Genomic DNA, 19488 nt, shown 5'->3' with positions numbered 1-19488 from the left:
CCCATCCCCTTCCCCGCCAGCTCCTGAATCATGCTGACCGCTGATCAATGGCTGCCAGCCCCCGGGTTGGGAGAACATAAGAAAGCAGGTAGCCAGAGAGTGGACTCTGTCACTCAAACCCCAGAGCCGGGCTGTCCACCATGGAGCTGTGAACCATATGCGGTCGCTAAGGACTTGCATGGTGGCGTGGTGGGTAGACACCTGTAATCCCAGCCTTTGGGAGGGAAAGTCAGGAGGATCACTGCAAGTTCAAGGCCAACCTTGGCGACATAGACTATCTCAAAGTAAAACAACAGATCCGTGTCTATGGTTCAATGGGGAGAAAAGTGGCCTAGCACACACAAGGCCCTAGGTTCAATCCTCGGGACTGCATAAATCAAATATGGTGGCATATGTCTGTAACCAGCACTGGGGGATTAGAGGCAGGGGCAGCAGAAGGAAGTTCAAGGTCATCCTCTGACACGCGGAAGTTTGAGGCTAGCCTAGGCTACATGAGACCTGGTCTCACCAACAGCAGAACCACACTGGGTTTCCAGGGAGGGGAGCAACAAGGTAGCCTGCTGGTTGCTCTCCACAGACCACACGGGAACGTGACAATGATTTTGATACTGGGTATCAAGTCAGTTTCCCTCATACTGCTGTGCCTTCCCGTGGGGGCTCCTGAGTGTGCAAAGCACCAACGCGGGCTGCATTTGATTCCTGGGACCAGCATTGCCTGCCATCCGAAGCTGTGGCAGTGCATAATGTCAAACGTGAGTGTGCACAGACCTCAGAGTGCGGCACGTGGCCTGTGGAGCGGCCGCTGTGTGGGTGGCTTATGGTAAAGCAGCCAGAGCCACTGTCTGTGGGAGAAACACGGTGCCTGTGCCTGCCAGTCCTGAACAGAGCAGGCCATTTGACTCCTAGTCTATACTGGGGGCGGGATGAGGGGAGGTGTCAGTTGTAGGGAGCAGGAGATGTCCTGAGTGAGTTGCAGGTGAGGGGAGAGCTTTAGTGAGGTTCTCCTCTGGTCCAAGTGTGAATGTCAGCCGTGTGTGAGCTGTCCACCATAGCTTTCTCAGCCCCTCTTGCATAGTTACAGCCTGAAGATCAGTTCAGCTGAGGTGGGGTTTGGTGTTCCCGGGAGGTCTGGAGGTCAGTCCCCAGGGACACCAAGGACAGGCGCTGTCTGAGAGCAGGTGGCTCTGGACTGTGTTCTGGGTAGGCCTGAGTTAACTGGGAATTCTGTCTTCTTCTGAGACATTTGGGGGGCGGGGGTTGTAGATCTGGGAGATAGGAGGTGTGGCCACGGCAAAAACTACCTGTTAGCCAAGGAGATCACCCTGTTGGTGGCATCGGCCTCCTGCTGGCACTTGATTTTCTCAGCTGTTGCTTTCTCAAACGCTGAAGTCAGGTTGCTCAGGTTGGCATTGAGTTCCTGAAAAACCAAGTTGGGAGATGTTCCCAGCTCCCCCAAGCTCAGGGCCTGATGGCCCAAGCATCCCTGACAGTCCCCCTGGCATGCTCCGTGGTACCACCGTCGGTGGTTTCTCACGACTGCAGGACCTGCCAGTGTGCTCGAGGGCGCTCACCGCAATCTTGTTTTTGATCCGGGACAGCTTCTCCTGAGCCTCGGCCAGCTCGGCGTTGGCCTCCTCCAGGGCCTGCCTCTTGGGGGCCACGTCACAGTAGACCTCATAGAAGCGCACAATGTTGATGCACCAGGAGCACAGGCCAGCAGCAGCCGTGGACTTGGAGCGGATGAACTCGGGGTCAAAGGTGGGGTTGCCTTGGTAGGGCCTGGAAGGAAATCACGGGCGTCGAGCAGGGCTGCAACAGGACACGAGCCCTAGTCCCCGATCCCCATGGCTGGCTCTGTGTCTCAGGCTATGCTAGCCATGGTCGGCACAGCAGCACTGGGAAAGATCAATATTCCTTCTTTCTTTTAATCCTTGTGGTGTATTGTAGGTGCTCTTGCGATATGGGCATTTTGTGTACCTGCGTGTGCGTACAGGTCAGAGGTCAACCTATACCTCAGGGGTGGCACCTCAGTAAGTCACCATCCTCCTTGTTTCTGAGACAGAGCCTCTAATCGCCCCAAGCCTCCGGCAGCCAGGCCGGCTGATCGGTGAGTGTGGGAATTACTAGCGCGCAGCACCACACACGGCTTTCTATTTAGGCTCTGGGATTAAACTCAGGTCTGCATATTTGTACAGTGAGCACCTTCCCTGTGGAGCGCCCGCTCTAGCGCCTCCCTTTGCTGAGTACTTTAATTGTTTCAAAAAAGAAGAAAAAGCAGCATAAAAGTTTGGCACACGCCTTTAATCCCAGCACTCAAGTGCAGAGGCAGGAGGATCTCTGTGAGTTCGAGGCCAGCTTGGTCTACGAGAGCTAGTTCCAGGACAGGCTCTAAAGCTACTGAAGAACCCTGTCTCAAAAAAAACAAAAGAAAAAAAGTTTGGCCTCTCTCACTGGGGCAAAGTCTCAGCAGGTAAAATCACTTGCCGGGTGCAGCCCGACCCTGCCCCAGGCTCACTTGAAGGCCTTCAGACAGGCCTCAGGGATGTGCTCCTTGTCGAACTTCTTCAGGGAGTCTAGGAAGGTGTCCACCTTGCCCATCATGATCTTCGCAGCCTTCCAGCTCTTGTCCTTGGGGATCTTGCCCCCAGGTGCTGTCAGGATCATGACAGCAGCTGTGACGTTGACCACAGCATCCGGTGGGGAGCCGAAGGACTTCAGCTCAGTCAGGTTGTTCTACAGAGACCAGCACACTGAGTGTCACCACGGACCCCACTTGGCCACCCCTGCTCCTTTTACTTCCTTTCCACTCCCTGTGTCACCTTGTTCAAAGTATCCAGGGCCTCCTGTGCAGCCAATAGGGCTGGTTCTGCCTTGGCCAGGTCTGTTTCACAGGCCTTCTGTTTCTCAGTGACATTCTAGAAGGCAGACAAACAGGAAAGTTCAGTGTAGGCTGTTCAAACATCCATCCATCCGCCCACCCGTCCACACGTCCATCCACCTGTCCACCCATCCATCCACCCACCCATCCATCCATTCGTCCATCTGTCCATCCATCCACTTGTCCTTCTACCCACCCACCCACACATCCACCCATCCATCCATCTATCCCCCACCCGTCCATCCATTTGTCCATCCACCTACCCATCCACCACCTGCCTACCTACCTAACCGCCCACTTGGCCACATCCATCCATTCATCCAGCCAGCCTCTCACACACTCATCTGAGAAGGGTAGGCAGGGGAATAGGAGAAAGAGGTGAACTCCAAGCTACAGCCAAGCCCCAGTGGTTGAGTTCCTGCCAGCAGACACACATATCTATTGTCTTTGCTGGATACCCTGATCACTGGTGTCTCTGTATGCTCACTCATAATACCCGCCTCCTCTGCCTTGCCTCTTGCCCTCAGATGAGACCAACCATGTGCAGAGAGACATGAATGCTCAGTGGGGATTGGGCCCCTCTATCAGCTCCAACTTCCCTCTCCCTCATCACTTTGAGGTCACATTGTGCGATCCTTCCAGAACAGGGCATCTCAGAACATGTCACCAGTCCCTCTCATTCACATAAGTGAGCAAGCATTCAACTTGTGGGAGCACTCGTGGGCATGTGCCAGTGCTTGCTCACTTATGAGTGTCAGTGCTAATTCATTCATGCCTGTGAGTGTTCACCCGCTCGTGGGGGCACGTCTTTGCTTTCTCAGTTGCAAAGGACCCTTAGACTTTTTGTAAGTTCAGAGGTCAGAGTAACTTGGTGTTTTTGCTCAGGAGCAGCAGCTGGGTGGCAGGAGGGGGGAGCAGTCACCAGGCCCTGTGTGTGTTGCTGGGCCCCAGGGGAAGGACAAAGGACAGTCTTTCCTCCCTAAGGATCCTTTAGGGACATTCATGGGGCATAACTAAGGAAAAGGGCTAACGGGGCAAAGATCAGTGGTGGGAGGGGGGAACCCCTAATTTTTCTAAAGCTCCCCATGTGGGGCATTTGTGGATGGAGGGCTAGGGAGTGGAAAGTGCTGGGACATTAATTACATGATGTCACCAAGAAACAGGGTCAACAAGGTCGTTGGCTTTGGAGCCTATGTCAAATGCTAGTTCAGGAGCCAAGGAAAGTTATGGACCACCCTGAGCCTCAGTTTCCCCATCACCCTCACAGACTTGTGGCTCTGCAGGTTAAAAGGAGATCAGGGACCCAGTTCCTGGCCAGCCCAGCCTGGGTCTTCCTCCCTGCCCAGCACTAGGCAGGAACTACTCAGGCCCTACCTGGCTGGTCTAGGGGAGAAGCTATGAGCCCAGGGTGTGAAAGGCTCCTGGCTGCCATTCCAGAGAGAGTGGGAGGTAACTGTGGGGACTTAATTTATCCACTGTCCAGATATGGGCTTGAGGACACTCCCTAAGCCACTGTTTCTACCTGACCACTGGCTGCACGAGGGGGCCCAGAGCAGAAGCCACAGCACAGGGACTGGTAATCGGGTGGCGTCACCTTGACCCTCACGGGACACAGCATTCCATTAAGATGCAGAGGCAAGCCAGGCCCAGCGACACGAGTCTGCACTCTCAGCTACTTGAGATGCTGAGGCAGGCGTGTTGTATGTTCAAGGCCGGCACGGGCAACTTAGTGAGAGCCTGCCTCAGAATACAGAATCAGAAGAGGGTTGGGGATGTGACTCCATGGGTCAGCTCTGCTGGGTTAGCATGGGCTCAGCCTCCAGGTTCACCAAAACCAGAACACATATAAAACAACGGTACAACAAAGGAGGTGAGGTGGGGCCGTCGCGCAGAGCCAGCTGGACTGGGCAGCAGCAGCTTCTGGAGATGCTCAACGGAGGGGCTCTCTGTAAGGAGCTTGGCTGGCTGTGGGCTCTCTCTTAGAACCCAGCCTGCACGAGGGTGGGGCTTCCTTTCCCAGGCACCCTAGGTGGGGAGGTTTGTTCTTGTACAGATGTCTCAGCCTGAGTTCCATCTGTGGGTTGCCGTCTGACCCATCAGGGAGGCCCGGAGACCCACCTTGTTGATGACCTCGACTTTGATTTCCTCCTCATCCGCGATGGCCTTCTCCTTGCTGACCTTCTCAGTCTCCACGCCCACCACCTGGATCAGCTTGTCTGCGTTCTCGTTCTTCTGTTTCAGTTCGGCCTCCTGAACCGCCAGCTTGGCCTTGAGGTCGTCCACCTGGGGAGGAAGGAGGCAGGAGAGGGCAGGAGCCTGCTGAGGACAGTACATGCTGCTGGCCACGGTTGGTGGCTGCCTTGGATTCAGAACAGCCTTGGTGGCTCCCAACTCCCATCGACTCAGGAGTCTTTTGAATATGTCAAAGGAAAGTTTATGCTGAGCACCAAGTGTATACATGAAGCCACATATTTAAGAACATTCCTAGTGTGCTAGGAGTTAAGGTGACCAGATTTTAAAAATGTCAGCTGAACTGGGTGCTGGGAAGTGAACAAGTATGTGAGCCAAGCACTTAGGAGGCAGAAGCAGGGGGATTGCCAAAAGTTTAAGGTTAGCCTGGTCTACATAGTGAGTTCCAGGCCAGAAAGGACTACAAAGTGTCCCCTTAATAAAAATTTCCCGTTGAGAAATTGTTGAAGGTCTTGAGGTGGGAGTGGGGTAGGGGGTTTGTGGTCCAGCAAGTTTATAGAAGGGTGGGAAAGAAATGGAGACTGGGGACCAAAACCTCCCGAGAGCTGGTGGAGAGGCCCATCTTGGCCCAGCATCATAGGGAAGAGGAGGCTGGGCCCCCTGGGAATCATGGGCAGGAGGCTGTGGAGGTGCAGTAACTGAACACCAGGCAGGAACCTCAAAAATCAACTCAGCATGAAAGAAAAGTTTGTAGGAAGCCTGTGAGCAGGCATCTGGTATGAGTGGCATGCAGAAACAGCTGCATTTTCATGGACTCAGGACCTTTGGAAGAGCAGGCAATGCTCTTAACTGCTGAGCCATCTCTCCAGCCCCCAATAGCTGCATTTTCATGGGCTGTCCTGAACTGAGATGCAGGCTTCCCTAGATATAAGCACAATGCCTTCACATAGTGGTTTGAAAGAAAATGTTCCCCAAAGGGAGTGGCACTATTAGGAGGAATATTTGGGAAAGTGTGTGGCTGTGGGGGTGGGTTTTGAGGTCTCTTTTCTCAAGTTTCAGTGTGACAGTCAGTCAACTCCCCGCTGCCTTCTGGTCAAGATGGCAGCTGGCTCCACATCTGCCTGCACACCACCATGCTCCGTCATGATGAGAACAGACTAAACCTTGAAAACTGGAAGCCACAAACTCAATTGTTTTCTTTGAGAAAAGAGTTGCAGTGGTCACGGTATCTCCTCACAACAATAAAAACCCTATGACACATCCATCACACGTGCGGGGTGCCGGCTTCAGTGCTGATGCTGTTGAAGCATTTCACACCCGCTGTTTCCGATTAGATTACACCCCTCTGTTCTCTGCTTCTCAAAGACTGGAGTCAGGCTCATCCCATGGCCTGGGATGTCCAGCCCCACGTATGACTATATCCCATGTGTGCTGTCGCTGCCTTGGGAGCCTGTTACAGTGAGCAGGCTCTATAGCATGCAGTCCAGACATTTGACTCCTACCTGAGAAGCCGTGCTCTGCAGCTTCATGAGCCCATTCTCCAGCCGCTCAATTTTGGCAACCAGCTCCATCCTCTTCTTGGCCAGCAGGTTCTGGTAGAGTTTGATCTGCTCCAGGAAAGTCTTGGGTGTGGTATAGTTGTAGCGCCTCTCCATCGCCAGGTACATCTTGGACATCTCGTTGACGGTGGTGTGCACATAGGCCATGAAGAGACTGATGGAGGTCTTTACCTCAGGCTGCAAGCCAGGACAGATGAGATGGTCGGGGCTGGTCATCCGGGGGCCAAGACAACACACCCACTCCTCCTGGGGCCCCAACCTCACCCTGCAGGGCCTAGGAGAAGAGGGGCCACTGTAGGCTCCAGCATATACATTCAGACCCTGGATAAGATGTACCAAGGCCTGACCTGCTCAGGTGTTGAGAGATACAAGAGAGGGACTGAGGAGATGCTCGTCAGTGAAGTGACCGCAAACATGAGGAGTTCGATCGAGCTCCAGAACCCACTTAAAAACCCAGTGTGGTGGCTCACATTTGCCATCCCAGGCCTGGGAAGACGGAGATAGGAACATCCACCATCCCAGGCCTCGGGAGATGGAGACAGGAACATCCCTGGGTCTTGCTGCCCAGCCAGACTCTAGAGCAGTGTCCTCAACCTTCCTAAGTCTCTGGCCCTTTAATACAGTTCCTCGTGGTGGTGACCCCAACCAGAAAATTATTTTTGTTGCTACTTCATATCTGTAATTTTGCCACTGTTATAAATACCTGATATTTCCAATGATCTTAGGCAACCCCTGGGAAGGGGTCATTCAACCCCAAAGGAGTTGCGACCCACAGGTTGAGAACTGCTGCTCTAGATGATCAGTAAGCTCAAAGGCAGTGAGAGACCCTTTCTCAAAGGAAGTAGATCATGTTCCTGAGGATGGCACCCAAGGTAGTCCTCTGGTTTACACATGTGCGCATGTACACACGTACACACACACACGTACACGTGTGTACACACACACGGTTGTCAAAATGGTTCAGTGGGTAAAGCTAACTGCTACCAAGCCTGAAAGACTGAATTCAGTCCCCTGGGGCTCACCCTCAAGTTTCCTCTGACCTCCATACCTTCTCTGTGGCATGTGTGTGCCACTCCCAAACATGTGTGTTCAAACACTCACATGCATACCCACATACATACATATACACTCACATGCATGCATGCACATGCACAAAGCTAACTAATTGTTTTAAAGAAAAGGAGAGAGAAAGAGCTGAAAAGAGATGCTTCAGGAGAGCAATGCCCCTTGAGCTTGGTAAAATGTCAGGTGACTTTATCTAACAGCAAAGTCTATCATTAGTAACTTTGTAACAAGTGATTTAGTGTCTGGGACCAGTGGAGTTTGTAGCAAATGATCTAGGGTCTGGGAGCAGCCCAGCCTATCATTAGTAACTTTGTAACAAGAGATCTAGGGTCTGGGAGCAGCAGAGTCTATTGTTAGTAACTTTGTAACAAGTGATCTAGGGTCTGGGACCCAGCCCAGCCTATCATTAGTAACTTTGTAACAAGTGATCTAGGGTCTGAGACCAGCAGAGCCTATCATTTTGACACATGTGTGCACACATTCCCATGCATTCACACGCTTGTATACTGGGAAAGAGCAGAGATGAGATTTTTGGGTTTTGTTTTGTTTTTGTTATGTGAGACATGTAGCTCAGGCTGGGCTCAGAGTTGCTGCCTAGCTGAGGCTGGGCCTTACAACTCCTGAGCCTCCTGTCTCCATCTCACAAGAGAAAAGCTTTCCTATGCTGGTTGTATCAGCAAACATTGCCAGGTAATTCCTACACTGGATCCCTGAGCCTGGTGACTCCCTGGCATTTGTCATCTTTCCTGAGGATGAACCCTTAGAGTCTCTGCCTCACAAATGGTCCAGAGGCCTCTGTTTCCATCTTGGTTGATTTGAAAAGGTGCTCGCCTATGTTGCAGCTCTGCCAGCACCCAGGGTCACTCCCGCTTTGAAGGGACACCTGTGTCAGGGACTAAAGCCAGCATCTGGGTGTGTGTTTCCTCACCTGGATGCCCTCTGTCTCTTGCAGGAAGCGAGCACTCACGGACACCAGGGCGTCTTCTGGCCACTCGTGGAACCAGTTGATGGCTGTGCAGTTGACCACGGCAGGGAACTTCCGGGCTCGCACACGCAGGATGGAGCCCACGGGGGAGAAGCACAGAATCACCTGGATGTGGGACAAAGCAAACGTCTGTGGGGGGTTGTCGCTGCTGAGGTTAGATGTGTCATTTTGGCAGATGGCCCCTCTGGAAGTGTGGTGCTTTCCAGGTCTCAGTGTCCACGGGTGGGGGGTACTCCTGCAGAGCCCCGAGAGCGTGGCTGGGTACCTCAGTGAACCAGTTCAGGTTCACAGCTCTGTGTTGTGCTGTGAAGTACAAGGCAGCCCCACACCTAGCTAGATGAGGAAGGGATGGGGAATGGGCCCTGCTCTAGGCAGATGAGGACAGACAACTGGGAAGTGGTGATTTCTTCTGAGTCCAGCTAGGCATGTAGCATGTCCTGCAGGCCCTGAAGGCTGACTTCCAAATGGGGCCCTGGTTTTCTGGGCTTCCCTGGAAAATGGAGGGGAGCTGTAGAGAAATGTCCCAGGCTCTCCTGATGGATGGGGACTTCTCACGGAGTCTCAGGCTCCCCTCTGCTCACTCTGAGCTTGGCTTTCAGGGGCACAGCAATGGGACAGAAGGGGGTAGGTAGATCTGTAGAATATCTCGACTTCCTGCTGTCTCTAGAGATGATGCCTGGGCCTTAACAGGTAGTGATGGCAGGCTGCAGCCATCAGGAGCTCAAGTCCCACCAGCAACGTCTGCTAACAAGACTGTGTGAGCCAGAGAGGGGCACAGGGGACACTGTCTTACTACATCAGTGGGGAGCACATGACCACAGATACTCAGCATGGCAGTGGGGTTGGCTCACTCCAGCTGAACTCTGAGGAGCAGTCAAACGTTCTCAGGTGCCTTTGGTATTAGTGAGTTTAGCTTGCTTTTCTCCAGGTAATGTTTGAGGTCAAGGGTTGCTTTTTGCTCTAAAATTTTTATTTATTATTGTGCATATGTGTTACAGAATATTTGTTTAGCTATGCAAAAATATATTGTATTTGTTTATGTTGCAGAATATTAGTTTAACTATGTAAAGATATGTTGCATTTGTTTAATTAAACAAATGTAAAGATGTGCTGCTGTTTTACCTTGCCTAAGGAACCTGATAGGTCTAATAAAAAGCTAGCCAATAGCAAGGGAGGGTATAGGTAGGACTTCCATGCAGGGAGAATAAGTAGGAGGAGAAATTTAAGCTTGAGAAAGAAAAAAGACACCAGGACAGGATAGATAAAAGAACATTTTCTCTAAATTTGCCTAATAAAAATGAACTTGATATTATAAATATAATTCTTACTTGATAATTGTTTTTATTGTATATAGACTCACTATGTTAAAGCTAAAACCTTTTGGGGCTGGCGAGATGGCTCAGAGGTTAAGAGTACTGGCTGCTCTTCCAGAGGACCTGAGCTTGATTCCTAGAAACCACATGGTGGCTCACAGCCATCGATAGATCTATGCTCTCTTCCAACATAAAGGGGCATAGGCAGACAGAAAACTCATACACACAAAATAAACAAATCTTTCAAAAAAGCTAATGCCTTTTTATTTAAGGGGAAATGTTGCTGAATATTTGTTTAACTATGCAAAGACATGTTGCATTTGTTTAACTATGTAAAGATGTGTTGCTGTTTTATCTTGCCTGCCTAAGGCACCTAGTTAGTCTAATAAAAAGCTGAATGGTCAATAGCAAGGGAGGAGGTATAGGTGACTTCCAGGCAAGGAGATACGTAGAAGGAATTTAGGCTCTGAGGAAGAGAAAAAAAGAAACACCAGGGACGGATGTGCCAGGGGTTGGCCAGCCGGCCAGCCAGCCACAGAGGAAGCAAGAAAGCAAAACATACGGGATGAAAGAAAGTTCTGATGAATAGAAGCAGGTTAAATTAGGTTAAAAGAGCTAACGGGACAAGCCTCAGCTAAGGCCGAGCATTCGTACTTATGACAAGCCTCCGCATGTTTATCTGGGAGCTGGCTGGCGGGGCAGAGAAAATGCTGACTACACATAAGTTTGTATATGACGTGCGTGGACAACCTCGTTCATCTGATCCTCTCCTTCCACCTTCTTGTTGGTTCTAAGAATTGAACTCAGGTCACTAGGTTCATGTGGCAAGTGATTTTACTCACCCCAGCCATCTTCCCACCCCTCAAGGTGTGCCCTTTAATTTTTTTTTAAAATTATTATTTATGGGAGAGTGGGAGAGGGAGAAAGACAGAGAAAGAGAGACAGAGAGAGGGAGAGGGAGAGGGAGAGGGAGGGAGAGAGAGAGAGAGAGAGAGAGAGAGAGAGAGAGAGAGAACAAGTGCCTGCAGAGGCCAGGGAAGCAGGGAATGAAGATCTGGATGCCCTGGAGCTGGAGTTGCAGACAGTTGTGAGCCACGTGGATTCTGGGAATTGAACTCAGATCTTCTGGAAGAACAGCCAGGGCTCTTAATTGCTGAGCCAGCTCTCCAGCCCCTCAAGGCATTCAGTCTATTTTCAGACTGTGATGTCTGTGTTTATACAAGGTTCCCTCTAGCCCCCAGGCAACCATCCAGGTGGAATCCTACCTTCAGCTGCCTGCGCACTTTCTCAATGAAGAATTTCCAGCAGGCCTCTCGGGTGTCGGTCATGCCGAGGGACTTCACCTGCGGCCGCATGGAGGAGATGATGTTTTCCAGGTCGTCTTCCCCAAACAGCCCTGGGATCTCCCCGGAGGCCAGCAGGTCATTGATCAGGACCAGGAACTGCTCCTCAGCCACTTGGGAGTCCGTCATCAGGAACACAGAGGGCACGTTCTTCACTGCGGCCTTGATGTACTGGGTGGCCAGGTCAAGCTGGATCGAACAAGGACAGTAGAGTGAACACCTCATTCATGCTCGCTCAGCAAAGGCACAGGCAGGGCCAACTTTCCAGGCGCCCACAGGAGCCTGAGATCTCAAGGGGACACTGCCATGCTCTGGGCAGCCATCAGCCCCACTTCCTGGTGATGGCTGGGTGGGCGCATGCTAGGTGGAAGGTTATTAATCCTCAACTAGGAAGGCCCCAGTAAAACTAATTCACATCCAGATCTAATGCTGGGAAGAGCGGCCAGTCCCCAGCGTGGTCTGACTACAGCAATCTCCTTCCATAGCCCCAGGAGGGTTTAGAGAAATAACCAGTCTCTCCAGGGCTCTCCTCGGGGACTCCAGCCCTGCCGCACAGTGCCAAGCTTCAGCTGCTCTCCACGTCCTCCCCGTGCCTTCAAAACCAGCACCACCTGGCTGGCTCTTAACATTACCAAGTCTGGCTTCCAGCATGAGATGCAGCTGTGGCCCCTCTGAACCATGGCATCTGTGTGCTGAGCCTAAGGAATCACTCAGTGATGCTGGGCTCTCCTTAATCACGGCTGCTTCTTCAGCCTCAGCTGAGCAGCAGTGACCACCTCGGCGAAGGTCTCCCATCAGGACGACATCAACCACACAGTGAAGGTTTCACCTCAGTAGTCCTGGGCTCTTGTTAATCATAGTTGATTCTTCACTACAGGCTGACAGGCCCTTAGTTCAAACTATCACACAAAGGGCCCTGGTAAAGCCTTTAAGGGACTCTCAAGCTTCCCTCTGAAATGTCCCAAGCCAGGCCTCCATTGCCTGCACTGCTCTCAGCAATGCTCATCTTCCAAGACCCCGCAGAACTGCTCACGGAGCTCTCAACACTCAATGCGTCTCCAGCCCCAAGTTCAAACCCACCACAAACCACACAGACCTGTCACAGCAATACCTACAGCCTGGAACTAATTTCTGTCTTAGTTAAGATTTCTATGGCTGGGATAAGACATCATGACCTGAAAACAACATGGCACACACTGTTAATTCCAGCACTAAGGAGCTGGAGGCAGGTAAATCTCCGAGAGTTCAAGGCCAGCCTGGGCTACATGGGAAAGATCTTTCCCCCAAAAAAGCAGTTTTGGTAAGAAAGAGTTTGTCGTCCCTTGCAGCTCTCAGCTTGTACTGCATCACCAAAGGAAGCTAGGGCCAGGAGATGTAGCCCCAGGCATGAAGGAATGCTGCTTACCGGCTTGCTCCTTGTGGCTTGATCCACCTGCCTGTCTGCCTGCCTGCCTTAGTCAGGGTTTCTGTCGCTGTGAAGAGACACAACCAACCACGGAAATTCTTGCAAAGGAAAAACTTTTAATTGGGCTGGCTTACAGTGTCAGAAGTTTAGTCCATTACCATCACGGTGCAACATGGCAGTAGGCGGGCGGGCAGGCAGGCAGATGTGGTGCTGGAGAAGCAGGCAAGTGTCCTCCATCTTGCAGGCAACAGAAGTGAACTGTGACCTGGGAGTAGCTTGAACACAGAACTCAAAGCCCCTACAATGACGCACTTCCTCAACAAAATCACACCTCCTAGTAGGTACCACTCTCTTTGTGGGCTATTTTCTTTCAGACAACCACACTTGCTTTTCTTTCTTTCAACAGGGTCTCACTACGTAGCCCTGGCTGACCTAGAACTCACTATGGAGACCAGACTGGCCTCAAACTCAGAGATCGGCCTGCCTCTGCCTCCTAAGCACTGGGATTAAAGGTGTGTGCCACCACCGCTGCCCAGCTTCAGCCTGCTTTCTTACAGCACTGAAAATCACCACGGTGGGGGTGGGGGCCTTCCTGAATCAATGGTCAGTCAAGAACACACACCACAGGCAACCTGATAGAGCCCTTTCTCACCCGAGGCTTTCGCTTCCAAAATTACGCAGCTGTGTCAAGTTGATAAACCCCATCAACCCACCCTCCTCTCTTTCTTACTGTGCTGGGGATGGGACCAGGGGCCTTGCGGTGTTGGATGCATCTGGTAGATGACACACCACTGGGCTACAGCCAGGGTTTTTTGTTTGTTTGTTTGTCTGCATTTTTTTTTCTTTTGCGATTGGGTCTCCCTATAGCTTGGAACTCCCAGGCCTTCTGTCTCTAGCCTTCTGGTATGAGGGTTAGAGGTAGAAGCCACCACACCTGGCCTAATTTCCTTAGTAAAGCCTACCCATTCTCCAAAGGCTCTGCAATTCTCTGAAAGGTTTCACACAAGTTCATAAAAGCGCGTCCCCCCGCCCAAGTGGCTTAGCTCACCCATTGCATAGGAGCCAAAGTCTCCCAGTTTAAGGAAACATCACCAAGGCTCCCCTTTTGGGGTTGATTGGTGGTCAAAAGCAAGTCTCAAACTCCATATTTTAGGCAAGCTAATTTTTTTTTTTTTGAAAGTGAGGGAGGAAAAAACCCTCTGAATTTGGAAAAGCCAAGGCTGCAAGGGGTTTCTCCACAGCAATGACCTGGGAATAGCCTGGGGGAGGGGCTGCTGTGACAGCCAGGGAGGTCAGAGCGGGGACACTGCTCTCTCTTATCTCTCTGGGCCTCCAGCACTGTGGCTCAGTGAATCCACGCTCACCCCAGGAAGCAGGAAGGACACAGCTCACGGAAGGAGCTGCTGGCAGGGCTGCCTCCACAGCCCATGGTTGGACTGCCGAGGCGAGCGGACAAAGCAAGGACCCTGCTAACTGAGTGCTAAGGTCAAGATGGTAGCTTCTGGAAAAGCTGTTGGGCCACGGAAGCCTGGAGGAACCCTCTCATCTACATCCTTTTGGGCACACTGTCTCCCAGGGCCCTGGAGAACAGCTGTCTGCCAAACTACACGGTACCCCTGCAGCTTTGGCCTTGAAGCCAAGGACACTGACCTGAAGCCACCCCCGTCCCCCATCTCTGCTCTTTGTCCAGTGTCTTGTTCTGGACCACCATCATGACACTCAGCTCTGAGACCACCTCCCTCTCATTCCATGCAGCCCTTACAAACCCCAGGGGGGCCGTGTTCACCGGCCATCTTCTGTGTGCCTGCCACATCTTCCCCATGGGCCACACTCTGCGCCTGTCTATTGTGACTCCCCTCTGTTCTAAGATGTGGCAGGCTTGTCCCTCCCTGGCTTGTACATCCTCCTGGGACAAAGACCAGCGGTTTCTATGTGAAGGGCTTCCAAGCACACTCCTAAATCTCCTCCATCTTTAGCCTCTGGCAGGTGCCTGCCACTTCCAGGACTCACTTTAAGGGACTGTTATAAAGCATCATGAATGCATGTGTGCCAGCTTACAGCCACTCAACACCCCCCCACCCCACTCACGCCTGCTCACACCAACTCACACCCGCTCATGCTTGCTCACGTCAGCTCACCCCATCTCATGCCAGCTCATGCCCGCTCACACCAACTCACACCAGCTCATGCCCGGTCACCCCAGTTCACACCCACTCATTCCCATTCACACCAGCTCACGCCCGCTCACACCAGCACTGTGATGCTGCTATAAGACAGCTTAAGAACTCAGGAGACCACTCCCCTCTTACGATGTGGGGCCCCTTACCCAGCTTTTCCTTCACTCTTCCAACTGGGTCTAGAGAGGGAGGAAGCTAGCTTATCACGGGTGCGGGGTGACTGATTTCCAGACCATAATTACTTTGCTGCGGTGGCTGGTGACCACGAATAAAATACTGGGCACCCACTGTCGGCTCTAAAGCGAAGACTCGGTAATAAAGTCCCCGCAGGGACAGAACATGAGTTGGCTGGTGGATGGGACAAAACCTTGGAAAACAGGTGGCTCCTGGGGATGGGTGGCAGGGAGGGGGGGTCCAAGCAGCACTTGAGTTGCTGTGGTGATGTCACTGAGGACAAATGCTTGCATGCAGCCACGGTGCAGAAAAGCCTTGTGCAGGAGGCTCCGTCCCTTTATACTAGGATTCTAAACTAGAGCTGGCTAGTCCTGCCAATGGAATTGACCAGAGACCAGGAAATAGGGCCAGCGGTAGGAGGCTGGCCCGGAGGAGGTGGTTCCCGGCCTGCACTCCCTACCAGAGCCTCCTGTGCCCTTCAGATCTTCACCTGCACTCCAGATCCCAGGAACCGGGCTCTCCAAGCTCCAGACCTGTGCAACCAGGCCAGGGGCTGCGGCATTTGGCATTTGCCATGGCGAGGACTCTCCAGGGATTCCCTGGGCAGGTCTGGCATCTCCCAGGCCCCGCGCAGAGGCAGCTCCAGCACAAACACAGAACACAGATAGGATTGTGTCGTGTACGCTGATCAATCTCAGGTTCCTTCCCCGGCACTCCGATAACTTGTTCTGGCTTAATAGTGTTTGACTGGCACACACACGCTCCCTGGGGACCAACTTTCAGGAAGGAGAAATCAATGGAAGGCCCAGAGGCACGCCTGGGGCACGGCAGGCCTACTTCACTAATGTGGACTCGGTCAATTCAGGCTGGTCCGCCGCGTCGGGGTCTGGCATGCAGCGAGAAGCCGAGCGTGGTGGCTCTGAATTCTTTAGCCTGTAGAACTGGGGACAGCTGAGTACACCCAGTGACCAAGGCGGGAATCTAACCTCTGCTTTCTGTATGTCATCTCCACTCTGCCCTCCCACACCGAGGTGAAACACTGGGTAAACTGAGTCACACATCTTCCTCTTGTCACTGGCCTTGTGCACCAGTCACCTGTGTCCTGGCCTTTTCTGACAGGATCAAGTCACAGGTGACATCTGGTGTGTCTCCTGGTTGGCCTCTCTTTGGGAAGGGACGTAGTGGGCCCTTGCCCTGCCTCCCTTGGAGCCCTCACCTTGAGGTCTGGGACCCCATAGCCTTTCTTGAGGGTGATCTGGAAGACGTCCAGGGCGCTGATGTAGGCAGCCAGGCGTGACAGGCTTTGCTTCCCACTGCCGCCCACACCCACTAACAGGGCGTTTCCCCGAGGAGACTCCAGGATACGGTTGATCTTACAGACGTGTGCCACGGCATCCTCAAACAGCACCTGGAGAGGGAGGTCAGAGGGGTCACCCCTGTGTTGCCCCTGTGGAGGGCAGGGCACAGGCTCTCGCCAAGGTCACATGACCACTTGTGGCTCAGAGGAAGTCACCTGCAGGGGCCAACCCAGAGGAGAACACAGGCTCTCGCTAATCCCTGGTAGGCTAGGCGCTAAAGGCTTGTGCCCGTTGCACTGTGGTTTCAAAGGCGGCTTTGTTTGTAAATTACATTTAGGACAGACAACACAGCAGTTTTGGGCACCCACCACGGACCTCAGAAGGTCTCTGGTGGATAAGGAATACCGCCGCACAGTGAGCCAGGAGGGGGATCTGTGTCCCGGGCCCTTGTCACCCGGCCATCACTAGTGTACTCACCAGGTTCATGACTGCATTGACTTCGTTGTAACTGTCCAGGACGTCCATGAGGAGTTTGTTCAGGTGAGCCACATCCGTGACGGGGCAGTATTTGGGGTCACCGATCCCTTGGGCAAAGTGGCAGAAGATGTTGGGTCTGGCGAATAAGTTTTCCTCCCCGAGATCCTGGGGCCAAGAGACAAGATGCTTTGCTCCTGCTCCATCAAGGACATACCTGACAATGGTCTCCAAGCCTACCGAGGGGGCGCCCATGAGACCTGTAGGAGGCCAGGCCATATCTCCAGTGATTCAAACCATGACTGTGTCAGCTTTTACAGACCACTGGACATTCCATCCCCGTGGGGTGGTCCGCGGAGAAGAATGGATGGTACAAAAACATACGGGACATGCCAGGGGATGACAAGGACTGAGGCAGCTGTGCCCCCTCCATACAGGTGGAGGGCAGAAAGCCACTCTCCGAATGGCTAATTCATCCTCTCCCTCCCCGCCCCCTTCCTCTCCCCCTTCCCTGTTTCTCCCTCCTCCCCTTCTACCCCCTCTTCCTCCCTTTCTCCCTCCCTCCCTGCCTCCTTGCCTCCCTCCCTCCCTCCCTCCCTCCCTGCCTGCCTCTTTGCCTCCCTCCCTCCCTCCCTCCCTCCCTCCCTGCCTGCCTCTTTGCCCCCCTCCCTCCCTGCCCCCCTTCCTCCTTATTAGGGTTTGTGAGCTATCCTGTGAGTGACAGAAATTGAACCCAGGTCCTCTGGGAGAATTGCTGAGCCATTTCTCCAGCTCTGGCTTATTCTTATTGGACCCACTGCCACATGTTGGGGTCCTTACATGGGTCTCCCTGTCTCCAACAAAGGGTCTTCCTGGAGGATGCTGTGGGCATCCTTAGCCCTGGACACTGAACTGGATGTGGGCATGTCAAGGGAACCCGGCAGCTCGACTTACATCAAAGTATTTCTTGGTAGATGCCATGGTGACTCTGTGCAAGGTCTCCTGGTCTTTCTCGTCAACCATCTTGTCCCCATACACCCGTTCAGCCTCATGCAGCCAAAGGCGGACGAGGTCCAGTGGGCTTTTCAGAATCTCTGCTGTGGAGAATAAGATGCCCTGCCCCAGACACACGGCGCATGGTCAGCTCTGCCCACCTCTGGATGGAGATGCCCTGCCCCAGACACACGGCGCATGGTCAGCTCTGCCCCCACTCTGGACAGCCAGCAGCTCCACCTGTGCTGTGAGGGCAAGCCAAGCACCACCTTTGGAAGGAATGTGGGGGAAGTGGCTACGTCCTTAGGGAGTGATCCACTTAGCTACTTCATGGCTTCTGCATGGGACCAGGAAATCCACTCACTGTGGCTGAAAAGTGTGTCTGTGTCCTGGGAGGCTTGGGGAGTCTCCTCCCAGGGCAGGGTTAGGGGTCCATATTCTAATGAGGAGCATCGTAGAGAGAAAGGACAGAGAGGCAAATTGTGACTGGGTGCATTCAAGGTGGCGGTGGTGCGGACATTGACAAGGGCCAGGCTTTCAAAGACCCCAGCTCAGGTTCAGGCAGTGTGGGTCCAGCCCGGGGAAGGGGAGGGTACTGGCAAGCCTCGACAGGTTCGGCAGGTGTTTGCCAAGCCCCCACCCTGGGCTGTGGGACCATCATGGTAGCAAGACAGTCCCTGTGTTTATGGGGCTTGTGTCCCACTGGGAAGATTTGAGCAGAGAAGAGAACAGGACATGGTACACCGTGCTGTGAGTGCCGCACAGGACAGTGGGAGGGACATGGGTGCGCAGAGGCCTCTGCAAGGCTGTGACTTTTGAGCCGATGGTTGGAGTGGGAAGGGACCAGCACTATTTACCCTTGAGCTTTTGTAGTGAGCCGGACAGGATCGCCATTACAAGATGGCACCGACATCCTGTCTTGTTGGAAATAAACAACTCCATATTTGGCTAAGCCTTTGAGAGCTGCGTGTTCCCTGTAAAAGGCTGCGTGTTCCCTGTTTCCCCGCATGCGTGGTGGTTAAGGGTCCTTGGGCCTATCCTGATGCAGCCTGGTGTCAGCTGTTGGTGGCAGCCAATCACAGGGCGACCCGTGTGCCATTTCCAGATATAAGCAGCTGCCTTAGGGCTCTCCGGCCTCTCTCGCTTCCTGCCTCCCTCTCGTTTCCTGCCCCTCGTCTCCTGCCCCTCGTTTCCTGCCCCCTTTGCTTCATGCTCTCTCTCAATCAAGGGCACTCCAGTAAAGCGTGATCTGAGTAGAATCCTGGTGTGGTAGTTGTTCTTTCTCGCTGGTCGAGAAGTCCGCTGCAAGCTTTAGATTTCCCATCTGTCAGATGGAGGGCATGAGCTGAGGGGACAGCAGGTGTATAAATGGCTAAGCCTAATGCCTGGTTCAGGCTGAGCAGTCACTAAATGAGGGGCTATGACATCACCGACATCATTACATCCTTCGTAATCTTCAGCCCTTCACCACCACCCCCACCATCATATCCCTGCCGTCACGTGACCGATATCATCATCATCACCCACCATCCTTAGTGTCATCCTTGTCATCAGCCCATGCTCACTTCCCTTTCCCTTCTGAGCACCGCAGAGGAGGAGAGCCCCCATGGACCAGGGACGTGGCCACGGGCACCGTGACGCACAGCTACAGAGCA

At 53.0% G+C, this 19488-nt stretch overlaps 1 protein-coding gene across 2 annotated transcripts in view; it reads right to left on the bottom strand.

Annotated features, from left to right (window-relative positions):
- Dnah17 (dynein axonemal heavy chain 17) overlaps positions 1 to 19488 on the bottom strand; it is a 107600-nt gene that overhangs the window by 25146 nt on the left and 62966 nt on the right. For both annotated transcript variants that reach the window (XM_041635881.1, XM_041635880.1), the window contains exons 51-61: positions 17795 to 17956; positions 16865 to 17029; positions 16306 to 16497; positions 11256 to 11522; positions 8621 to 8782; positions 6571 to 6804; positions 4997 to 5161; positions 2820 to 2915; positions 2516 to 2733; positions 1572 to 1779; positions 1302 to 1417 (exon numbers count right to left, since the gene is read on the bottom strand). In XM_041635881.1, coding sequence (XP_041491815.1) covers positions 1302 to 1417; positions 1572 to 1779; positions 2516 to 2733; positions 2820 to 2915; positions 4997 to 5161; positions 6571 to 6804; positions 8621 to 8782; positions 11256 to 11522; positions 16306 to 16497; positions 16865 to 17029; positions 17795 to 17956 — 1985 coding nt within the window. The remainder of the gene's footprint in view (positions 1 to 1301; positions 1418 to 1571; positions 1780 to 2515; positions 2734 to 2819; positions 2916 to 4996; positions 5162 to 6570; positions 6805 to 8620; positions 8783 to 11255; positions 11523 to 16305; positions 16498 to 16864; positions 17030 to 17794; positions 17957 to 19488) is intronic.

The sequence above is a fragment of the Microtus oregoni genome, unplaced genomic scaffold, assembly GCF_018167655.1.
Source record: "Microtus oregoni isolate MIOR12 unplaced genomic scaffold, Mior012 000048F_ref0000485, whole genome shotgun sequence".
Lineage (NCBI taxonomy): Eukaryota > Metazoa > Chordata > Mammalia > Rodentia > Cricetidae > Microtus > Microtus oregoni.
The sequence above is the reverse complement of the archived record's forward strand: the minus strand, read 5'-3'. Positions and strand labels throughout refer to the sequence as shown.